Source organism: Cajanus cajan, chromosome 4 (genome assembly GCF_000230855.2).
Source record: "Cajanus cajan strain Asha chromosome 4, NIPB_CcT2T_4, whole genome shotgun sequence".
NCBI lineage: Eukaryota > Viridiplantae > Streptophyta > Magnoliopsida > Fabales > Fabaceae > Cajanus > Cajanus cajan.
Window position 1 is genome coordinate 14,526,773 of NC_138520.1, and position 19,469 is coordinate 14,546,241.

Below are 19,469 nucleotides of genomic sequence, written 5' to 3' on the forward strand. Positions count from 1 at the left end.
TATGAGATAGAAAAATAACTTAATTATAATTATAATATAATAAAAAATAATTTAAAAATATCATATTTTTTGAAAAAATAAAAAATAAAAAAATTGACGAGTACAGGTACGGATACAGGTATACCCAATACCCGAGAGGGATGGAAATGAAAATTACATACCCAACGAGTACAGGTACAGAGACCGGGATGAGTTTAACTTGCAAAAATAGAGACGGGTATCATAAAACTCGTACCCGAAGTTACCATCCCTATGCATTATCCAACCCCACAAATCACACACTTCAACAAGTGTGTTGGAAATTTTGCTGCTTACAATTGCACGGTGATGAACCATGATCCTAATCCCGACCTAAAAAAAAAAAAAAAACTTGTGAGTACTAAGAGCATTTATAACAAGGGTTGCTTATAAACAATTCCCTATGTCACAACATCAGCTCTGACTCATTTTATGAGTTGCTTAAATTTTAACAAAATTGCTTCTACAAGTAACTCTGCTAAAATTTAAACAACTCATAAAATAGGTCAGAACTGATTTAACAGTGACGTGACACAGAGAGATTAGAGATGTTCTAATCTTAATCCTTACTACATGCATTTCTGTGACAACATTAATACCTTGCTTACTGTCCGAACCGATTGATGTGGTCGTACAAGAGTTATTTTTTGTTTTTGTTTTTATTTTTTTTTTAAGAAAAATTCTTGATCCTCCGAATCCATCGTCCTAAATACATTCCGAATTAAAATATATATATATATATATATATATATATATATATATATATTTAAACTATTAAATATTAAATTAAATAATTATTTTATAATAAATTTATTAAAAAATATAAATATTTTAAGATTCAGACGCTATTTCGAAACGTGTAGCAACTCTTTTTTTTAACTTTGGAGACAGATTCAGAAGCTAAATGGATAAACTCTTTCTTCTTCTTTTTTTGTTTAAAGATACTTTACATGAGAATCAAATCAAAAACTTCTTTCTAAAGTATCATGTTATACCTTAGTTTTACTAAGTCAGATGCATCCCTTTGGATCCAAGAGTTGAATTAGATCCTAATTTTGATTTAAGTTATAGATGACATGTTCAGTCCCACTAATTCCCCAGCTTAAAATACATTTTTAACGAGATTGAATATAATAAATTAGACATGATGTATTTTAAATATGAGATTATGTATGTGACCCGTTCTAATTTTATCCGATATCATATTTTAATAATTTTTAAATAATTGTATATTAATAATATAGTTTGTTTAATTAACAAATATTTGACATGATATTATATTTATATTGATATATCTAAAAATATAATTTAATTATAAAATTATTAATTTTTTTACTTTTACAATTTAATTGCGTGTAAGGTTAAAATAAATATATTATATTCACAGGTTGTATTCACTCAATCTCACCCTCATATTAATTGGATTTTAATCGGGCGGTTCATATTCACAAAATTAATCCTATAAAAATTTCAGACAAGGTAACTACTGTTATGTGAGGTACTGGTTAACCCTTTGGTTGGTTCAATAGAAAACAAAAAGAGAGAAGTGACAATTGAGTGAGAAAAAAAAAAAAAAAAAACTTTTACGTTGTTTGTTTAAAGAGAAAAATAGGAAAAAGAGAAATAAATTGTATGAAATTCACTAAAAGAATCTCTTATAATATGAGAAGAAAAAGGGGAGAAATTTTTTTAAAAAATGTGGAATATAAACAAAATTACAATTCTAACTTTATTATTATTTCTTTGCACTTCATGAGTTACAAATTTTTCTTTTTAAAAGATTTTTTTGTTTTTTATCGAACCAAATAAATAAAAATAAATTTGAATTTAATTTTCTCCTTTACTTCTTTGAATTTAAATGTCTTATTAAATGATTATTATTTTTTATTCATTATCTCTTGTCGACCTCTTTTTATCTTTCTTTCCCACTTCCCTTATTATATGAACAAAGTCCAAAATCAAAATCTAACTTGAATTAATTGAAGGTGGACTAGGCTTCTCGTATGTTCCAATGGAAAAGTATAAGAACACGTGTTATGGTGTAAATTCTCCAACACAACACAATCTATTGGGGTGGACTTCAATTAATGTCAAATCAGTACACTGAAGTGAACAAGGAAAGTGCATATGTGGGACCCAGCATGATGTGTTTAGATAATATTTCTAAAATTAATTTCAATACATTTTTGGGTTAAATTAATTTTAAAATAAAGTCATTTTTTATTTAAATATTTTGTCTTAAAATGATTTTGATGTAAAATTCAGTGTAAGCTTGGTTTCTTGATGAACAATAACAAATTATATTCACAGCTTTTATTCAATCATATTTTCGTCCGTGAATAATTAGAATATAACTTCTTAATAATTTGATTTCATGTTAATAAATATAACTTCATAAATCTTTTTAAATAGCTGGGTATTGCTATCATGTATCAACATTTGTGCAACACACCATTTCTCTTTCTATATGGAGTTGAAAAATATTGAACATGTGATAGCTTGAGACAAAAATATAGCAATTCAAGCATTTGAAAAAATGTTCATTTTTACTTAAGTTAAAAAAATTACATAAGGAAATCATATTATAACCTAAAGTTAAATAATTATCTTCCCATAAACAGGATATAACAAATTGAATGACAAACTAGCCTCTTACACTAATTATTTTAAAGGTAAAATAACGTAAATTGTTTTTTCTCAAAACTATATCCTTTTGATATTTTATAAGTTCACTTTTTTAAATTATCTTTCTTTTTCATGTTCGAATTTCGATGTGAGTCAGAAGATGAGCAACCATCTCAATCAAAGAGATATATAATTGAACTAATTAAAAAACACACAATTTAATAAATAAACTACCACATCATATATCTTAATTTAAACAAAAGATTGCCTGATACATTAAGCATGAGTCACATGAATTCAATAACTCAAGTCAAGATGTTTTGGTAGGTGTTGATATAAAAAGGAATCAAATCAAATTTATATAAAAGGTCTCTGCTGGATTACGTTTTTCCATAAATTCATTTTTAAATAATTAGAGAAATTTAATACAAAAATGTTTCTTCAACTGCATAAATTTTTCCATGTATCATTTAATATTTATATTTTTAATTAAAGATTGAAATTAAATTTCTAATTTGAACATAAATGTAAAATCAGACTAAAAATATTACTTTTATTTTTATTAAAACTAATCCAGTGAAAAAAAATTATCCATCATTATCAAACCATCTAAATAAATTTTTTCATATAAATTAAATTCAACAGCAAAACACATAAGGTTTGAATTATTGATTAGCACCAACAAATTCATAAACAGAATAAGTACTGTCTTTTCTTTCATGAAACAACATTATAATAATAATAAGCTTAGAAAAATAACAGAATCACATTTATTATGAGCCTATCTAAATCTGCATCAAATCCTGGAAAATCTTCATGACAGGAGCTGGCAAACCAAGAAGCACATTGATGTTTCTCCTCTCTTGGCCATGAGAAAGGAACAAGATGACTTCCTTTTCTGGCAGTGACACTGGCCCTGACAGCACAGGCTGTCCCCATCCAAAGTCAGTGGTGTGAAAGGAGAGCCTAGACCAAGTTGTGATCAAAAGTGTGCAAGCAAGAGAAGGCCTTGCTCTTGTCACCTCAAAGTAATCTATAGCTGATCTCATGTAACTATCTGTGACCATCTTGATTGCCTCTTGAATGAGGCTCACAGCATATGAGAGAGGCTTTTCTGTTAACTCACCAGCATGGCACACAGAATTTGTTAGCACAATGCCATTGCCACAGTACCCTCTTGGAAGAGGAGGCTCAAACTTGGCCCTTCCATCCACAGCAAAGAGAAGCTTTGTTTCTTGCTCTGGCAGCATCTTCAGTGCCTTTGTTCTTGCTATCCACACAAATGCTGAGAGGACTTCAAATGTGGTGCATGTGTCCAGGGTTTCATCTTCCATGGCTTTCATCTTAAGGTTCTTTAGTCTCTCAGGGTCAAAGCAGAAGGACCTGTACACCATCTCATCTTCATATAAGTTGATGGTGTTGGACTTGTCTTCAATGTCAGCAAACTCTTGATGCAGGTGCTCTATCTTTGGGGGGTTTCTTGCCTTGAGGATGCTTCTGTCTAGCACTGGAGGGGTTGAGAGTGGCATGTCTCTGGCTAGTTCTCCCCAAGAGTTCACAAACTCCATGGCACCAATGCCATCAAACATGCAGTGATTCATGCACAGACCAAGAGCAAAGCCTCCACATTTGAACTTGGTCACCTGGAATATAGAGTTCACACTTAAAAAAAATGCAATACCCAATCAATGTGAGGGGCCACCTTTTCAATCATTTTCATCCTTCTTGGTAAAGGAGGAACATGTGGAACTTATAACTACTGGCTTCTTAGTACATGTTTGGTTCCACAACTATGGTTCAAGTTTAAACAAGAATAACATCAAAATTGCTTCATAGTGCATATTTGATTCTACAACTATGATTTACCTTTAAACAGAAATCACATCAAAATTGATACAAAGGCTACTAATCGTTACTTTTCTCTTAACTGCATTTATAACCAAAATTGAATTGAATCCGAACATACTTTTAGTAAATGTGAAAAAATGCATATGAAATGTGGAACCAAGCACAATAGGAATTGATTGTTTACCACAAGTATGGGAAAAAGGAGAAATGATTTAGAGATGGTGTGATGTTAGAGTACTAACACAGAAATAGCAACTATACTACTCTAGGACTTGCAAAATGAATAAGCTGGCTATTCTTAGCATGAAAAGGTAAAGTTGTACTGTTTTCATAAGCATTAACAACCCAAGCACAATTTTAGTCAGGGAATAGTAGCACCCCTTTAGATTAGAAAAAGAAAATGTACGCTAACCTTTGATTAGACATTCAAAATAACCGACATGTTTCATTCATAAAAATTCCTACCAAGTGATTGATAAATGCTAAATAACATATCTCTAGAGTAGTCTCTACATTTGTGGACTAAACTATTTGCTTATAAACAACACCTCATGGTTTTGTAGCCAAAACTAAACCAACTCCTGAGGAACTCAAAAGCCAAGATACAAGACACAACAACAACAACAACAAAACTTACCTGAGCAACCAAAGGAGGCATCTGAAGAATGTGCTTTGCTCCAGGAATGTCATAAACCAGCTTACCAAGAGTCCTAGGGTCTGGCTTTGTGATGTCACCAATCTCCTCCATTGAACAGTTTGCTTCAGCCTCCACAAACAAGGCACCCTCCCCTGTGCAATCCACTATGAGTTTACCCTCTGAGCTTATGGTGAGCCTCCCAGCAAGAGGGTAATAATGGACAAGAACCTTCTTCAAAGCATTCTTGATCACTTCCCCAGCCTTCTCATTCCCTCTCTCGCCCCTCTTGAAGCAATAAACAGTTCTCACGATCACTGCAATGTTCTGGTCAAGGTTTGATAGGAAATACAAACCCTTCTTTGTTTCTTCAGCAGGAGGAACCAAAGCTGGTTCACTCAGCTTCACACTCAGTTGGAAACCATTTTCATTGCCCATTTCCATCTCAAGCTCCTTAATTATCAACCTAAAAAAAAGAAACATGTGTTGAGTGAATGGAAACTGAAACACTCTAAATGAGTCTTAAGATTATGAGAAGCATGTTAGATGAAAGTAAATGGTCAAAGCATGCAAAGTTGGAAACATCATGAAGAACACATGTGCTGTGATTCTCATACCTGGGGTGTCCCTCACACAATATGATAAGGCCAAGGGTTTGAGTTTCTTTAAGAGAAAGTTGCAAGGTATATATGTATGATATGGGTGGTGGTGTTCTTAATTAGATGTTGAAAACATAGCAATGGTGGAAAATAAATATAATGTGAAGGTGAGAGTTAGTTGTTCATAGGCAACGGTGCAAGCTACTAAAAATACGTGGTGTTTTGAAGACTTGTTTGGCCTTATCTATTTAAATTTTTTTTTTTTTATGAACTATGTATGGGTGAGGGTTGGCCACTAGTAAAGAGACCAAAGACAAAAGGAACCAAGTCAGAAGATGAAGGAAAATAGGCTTGTTTGGTGTGGTTGGTATCCCACATTTGCTAACCTAATATTTTGTTTCGTTAGTTGATCTTTACACAAATAATCATTTTTGACAATGAACTTAAAAGTGGCATAATCGGGTTTCAGTAACATGGTTTAATTGCTTTGTTTTTTTTCAAAATATTTCAATTTTTATAGATGGGACGTTGCCTGTTTTGAAATCCAACTATTATATTCATAATTCGAATGCTCTTAGCAATTAATATCCTTTCCAAACAATTTTTTTTTCATCTGAATTGAGAGTGATTTTTTTTTCCTACTTCTTATTTGATTTTTGTATTCTTTCTAGATTTAACAACACTTGGATTAACTCCTAAAATTACAAGTATTCACGTTAAATAATCTAAAATTATATTGAAATTTCAACCAAGGCGATTTTGTGTCTAAAATTGATTTTGAATTTAGGTAACTTTTAAGTTGGATCCAAAAATTTAATTTATACAAAAAAAGCTACTATTAACTTGTTTTTAAGATTAAAATATTTAAATATAGATCACTTTAAAATCAATTTTGTAAATGTTCACATAAATATACACTTAATGCATGCGTAACCATCTTCCTAACAGAAATCTTATTAAGCGCATGTAAAATTTTGATTAATATTTAGAAAAATATTTCAAAGATTTTGATTATAAATTATATCTAAATACTAAATCAATTACTTTAAAACATACACTCAATATCTTTTATTAAATACATCTAGTTAGTCAATAAAAAGTAAAGTAATTAATATTTTCATAAATTCTTAGCATATTTTTTTTTTATTTTTCCTTTTAAATTAAAAAATATATATATGCTAAGAATCTGTATGACTTTTGGAACATTTTACTTGTTATTAATATTCATTATTCAGTGTTTGCTTTTGCGTATGAAAAATCTTAAATCTATTTAGATAAAAACTTGTTACTTTTAACTTTAACTTCAATCGTAATTTGACAATTATAAACGTAAAATTGAACACACTATTCAATGTGATTTATTAAAGATATAGACATCCTAACATCCCTCGCATGTCAGTTTTCCTTTTCTGCTAGGAATATAATTCGTGGAAAATTATCCATTGGTTCCCATTTTCAGATAGAAAATCCTCTCTGCAAACAATCCTAATTTTTGTTTGTTTGATGCAACTTCCTAGCCTTACGTTATGTCCACAATTCTGAGGATAATAATGAAACAATACTAGAACGATAACATGCATTAGAAAGTCTAGGGAAGTTGGAGGGACGTTGGAGACTTTTGTGATATTCTAAGTTGTTTTCATTGTATATGATGAGTAACATTGATATTAAAAAAAGAGGTCGTAGTCAATCATAATGAGATGAGCAAAAATTGCTTAACTTGTATACTTGCACTTCCTTTTCTTGGGTACTGAAAAAATCCAGAAGTCTTTGACCCATATTTAGATAATATATCTTAACGAACACAAGTATAATAGTATATCCTGCTGGCTAGCACGAAGTTGACATGTATGGCAAGGCATTGGAAAATGAACAACAAACAAATTATTATGTAGAAACATATACGAATATGCATGTGTATATAGTTTAGTCCATAAATAAATCAACTTCATGATAAGTTTTTTTTTTTTTTTGAAGGGGAACTTCATGATAAGTTAATCATTTATTAACCTAGTTTCAAATTTATCAACATCATGATAATTTGTTTTCCGAATTTCCAATTTCATGACAATATTAGTTTTCAAATTTGGTCAGCTTCGCACTAAAAAATAATCTAATTTGTCATGAAAATTGACCAAGGATACATTTGGAGATCTTGCAAAAAAAAAATATATATATTTTTAATGCAAATTTTAAAACAAAACATCCTTTCTTAACATGGAACTAAATTAATGTCAACCCAAAAATTTAAAAAGAAAAAAAATATATATATATATATATATATATATATATTTAAAAGGTCATTTTAGTATATTTTTTTTAGTTATAAGAGTACTTCATTTGACTATTATCATTACTATCAATCAAATATTATAGTTGTTATCACCACTACCACTATTAATTATCTTTCTTTGTATTTTCATCACTATTATTATTATTTTCATTATCATTAATTATTTTTTCTTCGTCATCATTATCACTATCATTATCACTATCACAGGAGATCACCATCATTATCCACTTTATAACCATTGTTTCTACTTGATGATTGTTTCCATTTTCTTCTACTCATTAATTATCTCTACCAAATAATTGATATTATTATCGTAAATACCATAACATTCATTGTTTTTAGTGTCATTGCCACCATAACCATCACAACCATTAGTTATTATCACTATTGTCACTACCACTATGGTCATCATCATTGTTTACACTATAATTAATATCTCTACCTATTAGTTGTCTTCATTATTTCTTATCCATTATTGTCGTAACTAAGCAATTGATGTTGTCATCATTATCATTTTTATCAAACATTATTATCATCATTGTCATTATCATTATCACTTATCATTATCATCACTAGTCAACCATCATTGTTATAATCATTGTCATTTTTATTTCCATTATTATAAGAAGAATGTTAACAACACAATTATCTTAACACACTCCTTTTTATTAGTTAAAATTCATTGAAATCAACAAAATCATGAGATTCTTTAAATAGAATGTAAAGTTTATAGTTTTTAATAAAATTTAATTAAAGTTTAGAGATGTGTTCCTCACATTTCTCTTATTATTATTACCAACGCTACAACCCCTATCACCTCCCCTTCCCTTATTTGTCATCAACCATAATTACCAACAAATAAATCCAAATAAAATAGTGAAGTATTTATATATTTGAATAATAAAAATCACACAAATTTAAAACAAAAAAATTAATCTCAATATCTAAAACTTTCAAACTTAAAACACATAAGCATTCCGAACAAATCCTTGGGAACTAAACTACGCAACCGAATTAACACATTGCCAATTTGAGAGACGAAATTATTATATATTGACTTAAAAAAAAGACAGACGTGTATCTTACTCCTCAACACAAAGCTCCAATATTTTCCTCAGGCACAGCTAAATTATATAATACATCAGTTGGCCATCTTTCCACAGCCAACATAGATGTGTAATGTATTCCATAATACAAGCTATGGAGCAGTCATAAAATTTACAATGTATTCTTTATTCAACAATTCTCGTTACAAAAAACACGATACAAGAACTTCTTGTCGTATCTATCACGAAAACATGAGTGCATATACAATCACAACTAGCCTCCAGTAGCCTTGAGGACAGCTATACAAGGCCAACAGCAATTAATGCAAGCTATTTTAGGAGGCAGTTTTAACAGCTTTGAATATTCATCACTCAGCCTCTGGTGCGCTTTTGCTTCCCAAAATAGTCTCCCATTTTCAGAGCGATCATCAAAGTCATGCCTGGCCACACCTGCTTAGACAAGCAATTCCTTCTTCTAGATAATCTTCCCTGTTAATCCAAAACTCCGGTGCATCCTGGGTTTTAACCAACAGAGTTGAACTTTCTTAGATCATAAAATATGCCAAGAACGTCCACATCTATAAGGACAGATAAGATAAGCTATACAAAGAGAACAAGAAAAAATTAACAGTTAACTAAAACCTTCATTATTCCTGCAAGGACAGCACCTCCGAGGTACACCATGTGCTTCCTACGAGGTGGATCCTCAATTCTTAGTCGTAGTTTCTGATCACCATCAAAACAGAATAGATGAGAATAAGGGAACAATGAGTTGGCCTAATTCATGATTATAACCTTCATCCAAGTTCACTTAACTTTTTACAATAAGTTTCATGAGAAGTTTATCAAAATACGTTTTTTTAGATTATTTTAGTAAGCTTCACATTCAAGTTTATGCTTATGAACACAGCAATGCTGTTAAAATCTAAATCTTACTAAGATTGGGAGATAGATTAAAGATTTTAAATCCTATTTACAAGGTGTTCCGACCATAAGTCCACTTTAGGGTTTAGGGTTTGAGGTTACATGTTTAGGGTTTAGTGATTTAGGTTACATGAAACAAATCCACGCCACATACTGTTCTCTTTCTCTTTTAGAAAATCCTGTCCTGTATTTCCTTAAGGTTACATGTTGCTATCATTTTTGGAGGAAATACTAAAAATTAAAGAGATAGATCCATAAAGGGAGGGACTCACTAAACAAATGCTTCAGATTTAATTCTTTTTTAATTTTCTAGTGACATTTGGGAGGGAGGATGTTTTGCTAAAATCAAGATTTAAAACCATGAGATGGGGATCCCACAATTTAAGACGCGGTACATATTTATTGGGGCCAGAAGGCCAGATTTAATTAAAGAGCACCAACCTTTTCCTTACTTTCAGGTCAATATCTGCAGTTTTAACTCAACCAACAACACAATTCTCTCGAGGTATTCTATAGTTTGTCCCGATAAGCAACTCCATTAGATAATAGGTATTAAAGAATAAACAAGTGATAAAGCTTGTTGGTTGTTTCTAAATTAACAAGCAATAACAACCAAGCATAAATTACAGAAAAATGTGTTTTCAATAATCCACATGCTATATAGGATACACAAGCAGAAGTAAAATGAAAAGAAGAAACCTAAGCCTACCTTCAATCCATCTCTGTTACCCTTCAGGACAACATCAAGATAACGATCATGTATTTCTTTTTCCAATCTGAAAAATGGGGGGAGAGGAAGAACATAAATTTAGCAATATGTCCAGCTTAAAACTGCATACAAAGTTTATCAATTTAACCAACAGGTGAAGGAATCCGCAGTTATTAGTTATTAGAAAACCAATAGAGTTCTAGAAGGTACTTTCAGCCAAAGAAAAATGTGCTAGGAGGTAATGTAAACATTCTGCAAAATGGACAATAGGCAATCACAAATATGTAGCCATACAGATATGACATATACTGTTATACACTTCAATTAACAGTACCATGGATCTAACAGAAAAAGAAACTGAAGGGTTGAGATAAGATTCATCTGATACATGTGTGAACACATGTATGATATAATAATAACTAAAAAATTCAGCAACACAAAAGATTAAGGACAATTAGAGCCAAAGTAAAGGAGAAATAACAAACTACCGGCTTGGCAATCCAGGATACATGGTGCTCCCTCCGCTTAAAACTATGTGTTGATATAGCTACAAGACAAAACTTCACAACATAAATAAAATGCATGACAATTTCAAAATACAATAGCAGTGGCAGGAGTGCTCTGTGCAAATTTTAGAAAGGGAAAGACCCTCTAGAGATGCAGTGGTTCATCCATAAATATAATTTCTTCAATTACAGGAATATTTTAATGATAGTTATTTGGACAGGTGGCAAATGACAATGCAATTTAGTCATGAACTGATAACTGATATCAACATTTTTTTTACTAAGGAAGAGATATTAGGGAATATAGATTCAAATGGAGTAGCATACCATCATCCGGTTGTCAATATCCATTTCCTGAATGCAGCGAAATACCATGTCAGCCATTCCATCACCTTCTACATCTATAAGTTCCTGTGAAAGGGGGGAAAAGCTATCCAATCATAAGCCAGCAAATTATACACCGAGTAATTTAGCTAGAGTTACACGGGCACATCATGGAAATACTATAGTTATGTTTCAAAAAAAAAGATTTCTTTTGTGTCGCAATGACTGATGGGATTTGAACTTTGAAGAGTCGTCTTCCAAAGAGAGAAAATGAAAACATTTAACTACATGACTTTAACAGTTGAAAACACAAGTCAAATGGGCACCAAGTACCTACCGGAGTGAAAAGAGCCTCTGGTGCCTGGAACCTTTCAGTGCCTACTTTAATGACCCTTCCATCTGGAAGCTAATGCATAAAGGGTAAAATCAATACGTATAGAGGGAAGAAAAGGACAAAAGACTATTATTAGAATGATATTGACTTGATATGGTGTGATGTATTACAATGTGATGATGTAACATAAAACCGAGAGCACTAACCCTTAATTATACTAATCATAATCCTAACTAAATAGGAAACAAGTCATAAGATAAGAAAATATGGTAACCAATCCTAAGAGATAATGAGGATCTAGGGAAAGTGACTAATCCTAAAGGACAATCTAAGATTCTAAAACCAAGATAATATTATATATATTCATATATTCTAACAATATTAATGACAATTACCTTGTGCACACATGAACTTAGGAGAGGAAGGATTTTTTTAATCTTACCTTGTTAGTTCAGAAATTTAGAAGGAAGGAAAGGGGATATGAGGAGGCCAAAACTCTCCCTTTCTATTTTAGCCTCCCCTTCAATGTACGAGTATAACCAAGTCACTGTTTTCTTTATATTTTGTATTCCTCCTTTTCCCTGTAGGTTTTAGTTTGTTGGGTCTTGGGACTTAGTTGTTCGCTGTGGGCACTTGGGCCTTAGCTAGTTTGCTGTTATGTACAAATATATTTCTATCTCGTATATTATCATTTCTTTGAATCAATAATAACAGTTTTCACAATTTAACTTTAACAATTTCTCTCCCAGCTCAAAAATTAATATCCAATATTAGGGGGATATGAAGGCAAGCAAAAGTGGTTTATAATGTTTTGGCTATGCTGGGTGAATTGCATTAAGATTTTATTTTACCTCTGATCCCCTTCCTTAATGCTTATAAGGTTTAACAGTATATTACTCATATTTACTCTCCCCTCCAATACTCTTGTGGACCAACCAACCAAAACAAACAAGGGAACCCTCCCTTCCTCCCTTTAAACCAAATGCACTACAAGTGAGTGGACAATAATAATAATAATAATAATAATAATAATAATAATAATAATAATAATAATAATAATAACAATAACAATAATAATAATAATAATAATAATAAATACTGCATATTACATGCATTCATTAAGGCACAAAAAGTATAAATGCAGTTACAGAGAATCTTGAAAAACATATGAAAAGAAATACATTAAAAACATATAAAAGAATCAGCAGAATATGAGCCTCCTGTCCCCCTATCTTCAGGCAAGCCATTTTAACCAGAATTTCCAATCAAATGAATAACTATTTACACAAAACAAGTCACAAAGATTTCAAGATATCAACTTACAGTATAGTTCTTAACAAGGATAGTGGTTTCAAGTCCCAACTGATATTCCCTCTTATAGTCATAACTGCAGGAAAATAGATGTACCTACTAAGGAAAGATTACAGGACACAGGAAATCAATTGTAGCTTGAGATTTGTAGCGAACCTTATATAGCATAGCTTCTCTTTGATTTCCCTAACAGTCTCAAAATCAGCAGTCCTATTTAATGCATACCTTAAAGGAAAGAAAATTGTGTTCCAGTTAGAATTGATGCACTAGATAAGAGTCATGTTTTCATCACACTGATATTACAACTGAAATGAAATGAATTAGCCCTTACCCCCTCCTTGAAAGCAAATCAACAAGATAGGAGGTTATATGTCGACCAGCAACATTCATTCGTTTAGTTAGATGGGGGAAAGAATAACCATCAACAACTGGAACCTGGATAAAACATTCATTATTAACAGTTTTGGATTGTATACTTTAAAAAAAATGGTATCATAACAACGGCAAAATACTGAACTTGTTAACCTCTTTTTGCTCTCTTAAACCATGGGTCAGATGCTTGTGTTCATGATTGATGATCGATTAGTGTATCATTCAGAAAAATAAAATAGACAAGAGGGTCCCATTTCTCAATAAAAAATAGAAACAATGAATCACAAGTCACAACATTTCACCAGTTCTGCTAGGACTTTGGGAAGTAGGAGTTAGTTAGAATATTAGTTTGTAACAATGAATCAGTGACAAATAAATAGGATGACTGTAGGGGAGGGAATTGATTCATATCTTTACATTTGTAAATTGAGCTTTAGCTCTTTGTGAAAGTAGAAAACAAAAATCCCTTGTGAAGGGGAAACCCTTGGAGGAGAGTTACCTCTCCTATATTTTTTTTTTTTTGCAGTCCAGAAATAAAATCCTTCTTCTATTCTTTCTCATTTCAATTCTTGGTTCCTAACAAATTGTTCTGACCTGCCGAATCTTCAAGGGAGAGCTAGTGTTACCAGAGATGGAGGAAGCACATATTTGGGCCAAAGGGAAGCTGCCAGTCTTTGTGGGTCCTGACCTATTGGGGTGGATTGCTAGGGCTGAGAAATTCTTTTAGGTACAAGAAATTCCTTCTTTCTATAAGTTGTAATATGCTTTCATAAGCATGGAGGGGGTGGCAAAGCATTGGTTCTACTTTTGGAGCCAAAAGAACCTAGATTCAAACTGGGAGCCATTCTCCACATCTTTGATTAGAAGATTCTTGAAGCAAGAAAAGAGAAGGGAAAAAGAAAGTCTAGAATTGCGGTGGCAGAAAATCTGAGATTAAGTAGAGACTTGATGGGGTTTTAGAGATCAAGAAACTTGTTAATGAGATCACAGCACAACTAGGGAAAAGAATAAGCTTCAAGAGAATCTTGATCACCTATAGCAAAAACAAGGCTTGACAGAAGACAATGGGACTAGCAACCCAGTTCTGGATAGATTCAAGAAAAATGTAGAAAACTCCAAAGGCAGTAGTAAGTCAGAATATGGTGGTGACCTGACACATTCTTGGAAAAATGAAGTAGAGTTAACCCCCCTTTGATGGAAGCAAAGAAGGGGGTATTGGTTCAAAGGTTAGCAATTTTGAGTGTGATGGTGATCCATTGCAATTCTTGAAATTAGAAAGTAGAAGTAAAGGTTCAATAATCAAGAACCACACCCTTTGTGGTGGAGAAGAAACCAAAAATGATGAAGCAAAAACAGTAAAAGACACAACCCTTCTGTTAGATGTGAGTGGGTCACATGTGAAGGTGATGAAAGAACAAGATTTTGCCTGTTTGGGGTGTACAACAGGGGAAGAATGGGGGAAAAACAAAACAAAAGATTTAGGTTTTGAAAATCTTCTAGGTAGAAAAGAAGAGGTCGAAAAGTAGGAAGAAAAGGGTCATGACAAGGGCACAATGGAGAAGCAAGGAATTGTAGCATATTGGGTTTCATCCAAGTCATTCCTCAATCCTCACAACTGATACCAAGACCAACCAACCTTAGGTTGGTCATAGAGGGATATAGGTATTCAATGATGATGGAGCTTTGGGTTTTTTGCATGCTGACCAAAATTTCATTGTCAGAACTGCCAGGTCAAAAGTTGAAGACCGCGTCTACTGAAATTTATATTATGCAATACCCACTTATACCTCTACCACCACTGGAGCCGTCAGATGCCAGTTTGCAGGTGGTGGTTAGTGAATCCTTGCAGACAGAGCAACCATGGCTGTTGGTGAAACAATGGTGATCCTTCCACACAAATTGATTCTGATGAAAATGAAAGATAGAGGGGCATAATGGATATTTTTCAACTCATTGCTCAGGAGAAATTTTTTTATTCTTCAGATTTCAACCTTTCAATCTTGCTTCAAGAAAATTCCATGGGGAGAGTCATAATTTTCTCTTAAAGAACTGATTTAAGTTCTCTGCATTAATCTTAAATTATTTCCAAACTGCAAAAAACCATTGAGGATGTGTTGGGACATGATACATTAACACTTGTATAAATTCATTGACCAACACACACATACGATGCAACAGCATCAAAGATGGCCATTTTGAGAATTGTGAATTGTGAGGCAAGCCCTACTTGCTCAGTTGTTGGACCTGTATAGAATAAGATCCTCAACCCTAACAATCCTTAGTCAAAATGCACATTACAATTTGGGGAATCCATTCAAATGTACCTCAGTCTTAGCAGTAACTTTAACCCTATATATAAATAGGGTCAAAATCAGTCGACAAAACTAGTGTATGGCTTGGATGCTTTGTATCTAAATAGAGTTTCTTTCATTTTCTTGCAATCTGATGATCCAGTTTAATCAGTATGATTTACGGGGTCATTGGGGAAAATGGGAAAACAAAGTTTACACTAATGAGCTTGAGGGGATACGGGTAAAGAGAAATTGGAGAAAGATTTCTGGTAGACTGAGGCCTGAACAAGATTGCCATCAAGAGTACTTGATTATACTTATTTTGGCGGTCTCTTAGCACTGACTTTTGATTACAATTGTAATTCCAGGGGAATTCTGCCTCTTGGAAGATTGGAATCTATTGTCTAATACGAGAATGATACACATGGTATAAGCTTTCTAGTTTCTATCAATGGTAGATTTCAAGAAATGATGATTACCAGAAAATGTTATTTATTGGTGTAATACTGATTCTAATTTAGATTTTTTTCAACAAATTCTTCGTTATAACATCAATATACATATATTTAGTATTCAAATCAACTAACACTAGTGTAAAAATATGTTAAATTTTAACACTCTTCCAAAATTACTTAAAGGACAAGCTCACAAATCCACCATGGAATTTAAAGCTTTCATCGAATAAGTTATTTTATAAAATATATTATATATTGATACTGATAACTAATAAATTAGCAATCCAAATCATAAATATGAACAAAGCTAAATAAATTAATGATGAAGTTCATGCACTGGATTGAAAGAAGGCAAATATGATTTCCACATAAATGCAAGAATGGTAATTATCTGATGAGCATCTAACAGTTTTGCATCCAGCAAGCTCATCCAGAACCAACTTTGCAATAGAGACTGTCACAACATAGCATTTCTGTATCAATATTTGATTTCTTGTTAAGAATAAGATACAATATTATTTAGAAAGATACATGATTTTGTCAGGTGTTTGATTTAGTTACTGTACCCAATTCATCTAGGATTTGTTATGACAATCAACAAGAGCATAAGCTAATTGGGTTTGACATCATAACATCCATATATAACTGACATGAAGTAAAAATTGACTATATTAAAGGCAATGTACAAAGAAATAATAATAAAATAGTTTGACAAATAAGACATAAAACCTATTGTCGTTATAAGGATCAGCAAAATAGTTAAGTAGCATAGAAGCAAATTAATTACCACATGAGTGACACCATCACCTGAGTCAATAACTAATCCAGTGAGCAAACCTGTGACAAGTAAAGAAATGTTAAAGAGCAAACTGAAAGAAGGCATAAAGAGAGTATATATTAGTGAAGAAGAGCACGTTTTCCAGAGAACACATATTGATGAAGGAAACTCCCAATTTCACAAAAAATTCCTTGCAAATTTTGACATATAATTTCACCGAATATAGTGTATAAAACTATAACAGTATAAAACAACTACAGTTTCTAAATAATTATATGTTGTAATGAGTCCATATGTTCCTGAAATAGGAAATAATAGTTACAGGGAGTAAACTACAATTAGGTTTAGATAACAAAGAAAAACAAAACATCAACCTTCACTCATCTCTATAAGCACCTTGAGCATATAATGTTAGAACAGCTTGGATTTGGATAAACACTCCAGCAAAATTGTACTTCTCAAACATTGTCTCAACCTGCCAGGCCAAATCACAAAAACCAATAATATTAAAAATACTTAAGAGTTTAATTTTCATACTACATATCAACAAATTAGAAATCACCTTTAGATACAATTTGTAAAGTAATTATTACAAAAGTCAACAATCTTACCATATAAAGCAATCTATAATTGGATATCAGTGTAAAAAAAACGCCTACAATGTTAGTGAACTCCAATTAAACATAAGGCAACGGAATCAGTATACCAACCATTTTTTCGCGATTCTTGGAAGGATTAAGAGGCGGATCGGTGAGTAGAATCTTACAGTCCGGAGGATCAATCTGTCAAAAAGAACCAATTTAGCAGCAGACAAAACAACAATAGTTGAAACCTGAAAGTACATTCAGAATTAAGAACCAGAAAACCACCTTCAATTCATTGTAAAACGCATGATCCCACACGTGACACATGTCATCCCAGTTTTGCACGATGCCGTTGTTCACAGGATAAGATATATCAAGCTGATGCCGCAAATCTGCACACCCTTCGCCAACAACAATATCCTAAATACAACACAACACAGATGAGAGAACCAATCCAATTATATACGATAATCATAAACATCATCATAATAATAACGATAATAATAACAAACACCTCTCACAATATGGATTCATAGTGAAAGATTGGGATTGGAATACCTTAAGCTCTTGCTCAGTGAGTGATTCTTCGTAACGGAGCATTGGTCTTCCCACCACGCATGGGAAAACCGATGTGGGGAAATTCTCCCCCGCAAAACCACACTTCACATACTGCATTTACATGAAAACAAAACAATGTTAACAATAATAATAATAATAATAATAATGGCATAGGAAATTTTAAGAGTGTGGATTCTGCGAGATCCGTTGCAATGCGAAGATTCGAGAGAGAAGAGAAGTACCCCGGTTCCGTTGTCGCAAACGACGACGTTTCTGCTGTCCATGATGCGCTTGGTCTTCTTCGGGTGAAGCTGTTACAGTGCGTTTTGCTGCCTTTTCTCTTCTTTTTTTTTACTTTGGCTTTGGCCGGAGATGCCGTACAAATGCGGCAACGAGTGGGGTCTACTTCTTGGTGCATTAGACAAGGGAAATGAGTGAAACGACTCTGTTTATTTGTCGTTTTAGTTTTTTTTAATCCAAATGAACAAAGTTCTGAAATTGTATTAAAAAAAAGTAGATTAAATAATTATTTTGGTAGGCAATAATAGGCTTTAAAATTAAGAAAGGGTTTGTTAGTTTAAAATTAAAGAAAATTGTTTCTAGTTTTTAAAATAACAATTCTTTAAGGTAGAAATTGGAAGAGGAAAGAAATAGGGGGGGAAAAGTGAAGAGAAGAAAAATAGATATAAAAAAGAAAAGTGAGAGTTGAGATTGTTTTATAAAGGAATAAAATAGAAGTGATAAGAAAATAAATTGTAATTAATTTATATTGAATTAAAAATTAATTTATTGAATATTTTTATTAGTTTTTTTATTTATTATAATAATTATATTTATTGTTTATATTTTAAATTATTTATTTTTAAAATATAAAATATAAAATTATATATATATTACCAATCACGTGTACATAATCGATTATATATAAATATAATTGATGGGTAGCATATGGTGATATATAAATATTTATATACTTTATATTATAGTTATATATAAGTGTGCACATAAAAGAGTGCTAATAATACATTTTTTTTATTGATTATAATTTATTTAAAATTATAATAATAGAAAAGAGAATTATTAAATAGGATGTGAAATTTATCAATTTTTTTATTTTTTAATAAATTTAAACTCAATAAATAATGTGTGTTCAAAATAGTGTGTTTTATCACTTACTTTTATCTTTTTTTATACACATACCAAAAATATATTCTAAAATTAATTATATAATATTATAATGGGTTTTATTTGCAATTTTCT

General features: G+C 31.8%; 2 protein-coding genes across 2 annotated transcripts; both read right to left on the reverse strand.

Moving 5' to 3' along the window:
* Positions 1 to 3,280: 3,280 nt before the first annotated feature.
* On the reverse strand, positions 3,281 to 5,940 carry LOC109818280 (omega-hydroxypalmitate O-feruloyl transferase). The gene is made up of 3 exons (XM_083072299.1): positions 5,743 to 5,940; positions 5,129 to 5,591; positions 3,281 to 4,286 (listed from the first exon to the last, which is right to left on the reverse strand). Exons 2-3 carry the CDS (start codon positions 5,567 to 5,569, stop codon positions 3,429 to 3,431), a joined length of 1,299 nt encoding a protein of 432 aa, XP_082928425.1. The 5' UTR covers positions 5,570 to 5,591; positions 5,743 to 5,940; the 3' UTR covers positions 3,281 to 3,428.
* Positions 5,941 to 9,099: 3,159 nt separating this feature from the next.
* ARP2 (actin related protein 2) lies at positions 9,100 to 18,609 on the reverse strand. Its single transcript, XM_020383722.3, has 15 exons — positions 18,452 to 18,609; positions 18,210 to 18,320; positions 17,937 to 18,071; positions 17,778 to 17,849; positions 17,464 to 17,542; positions 17,077 to 17,126; positions 13,503 to 13,606; positions 13,328 to 13,396; positions 13,184 to 13,247; positions 11,864 to 11,932; positions 11,530 to 11,613; positions 11,185 to 11,243; positions 10,697 to 10,763; positions 9,706 to 9,789; positions 9,100 to 9,578 (listed from the first exon to the last, which is right to left on the reverse strand). Exons 1-15 carry the CDS (start codon positions 18,491 to 18,493, stop codon positions 9,498 to 9,500), a joined length of 1,170 nt encoding a protein of 389 aa, XP_020239311.1. The 5' UTR covers positions 18,494 to 18,609; the 3' UTR covers positions 9,100 to 9,497.
* Between the last annotated feature and the right edge of the window lie 860 nt (positions 18,610 to 19,469).

Excerpts from the sequence above, each read along its gene's own strand:
- LOC109818280 (XM_083072299.1), bottom strand. The coding sequence starts at position 5,569 with ATGGAAATGGGCAATGAAAATGGTTTCCAACTGAGTGTGAAGCTGAGT. Across the intron at positions 4,287-5,128 it reads TGCCTCCTTTGGTTGCTCAG|GTGACCAAGTTCAAATGTGG; the intron begins GTAAGTTTTGTT and ends TCTATATTCCAG.
- ARP2 (XM_020383722.3), bottom strand. The coding sequence starts at position 18,493 with ATGGACAGCAGAAACGTCGTCGTTTGCGACAACGGAACCGGG. Across the intron at positions 17,127-17,463 it reads TCTAACATTATATGCTCAAG|GTTTGCTCACTGGATTAGTT; the intron begins GTGCTTATAGAG and ends TACTTGTCACAG. Across the intron at positions 11,614-11,863 it reads CAGAGGCTCTTTTCACTCCG|GAACTTATAGATGTAGAAGG; the intron begins GTAGGTACTTGG and ends CCCCTTTCACAG.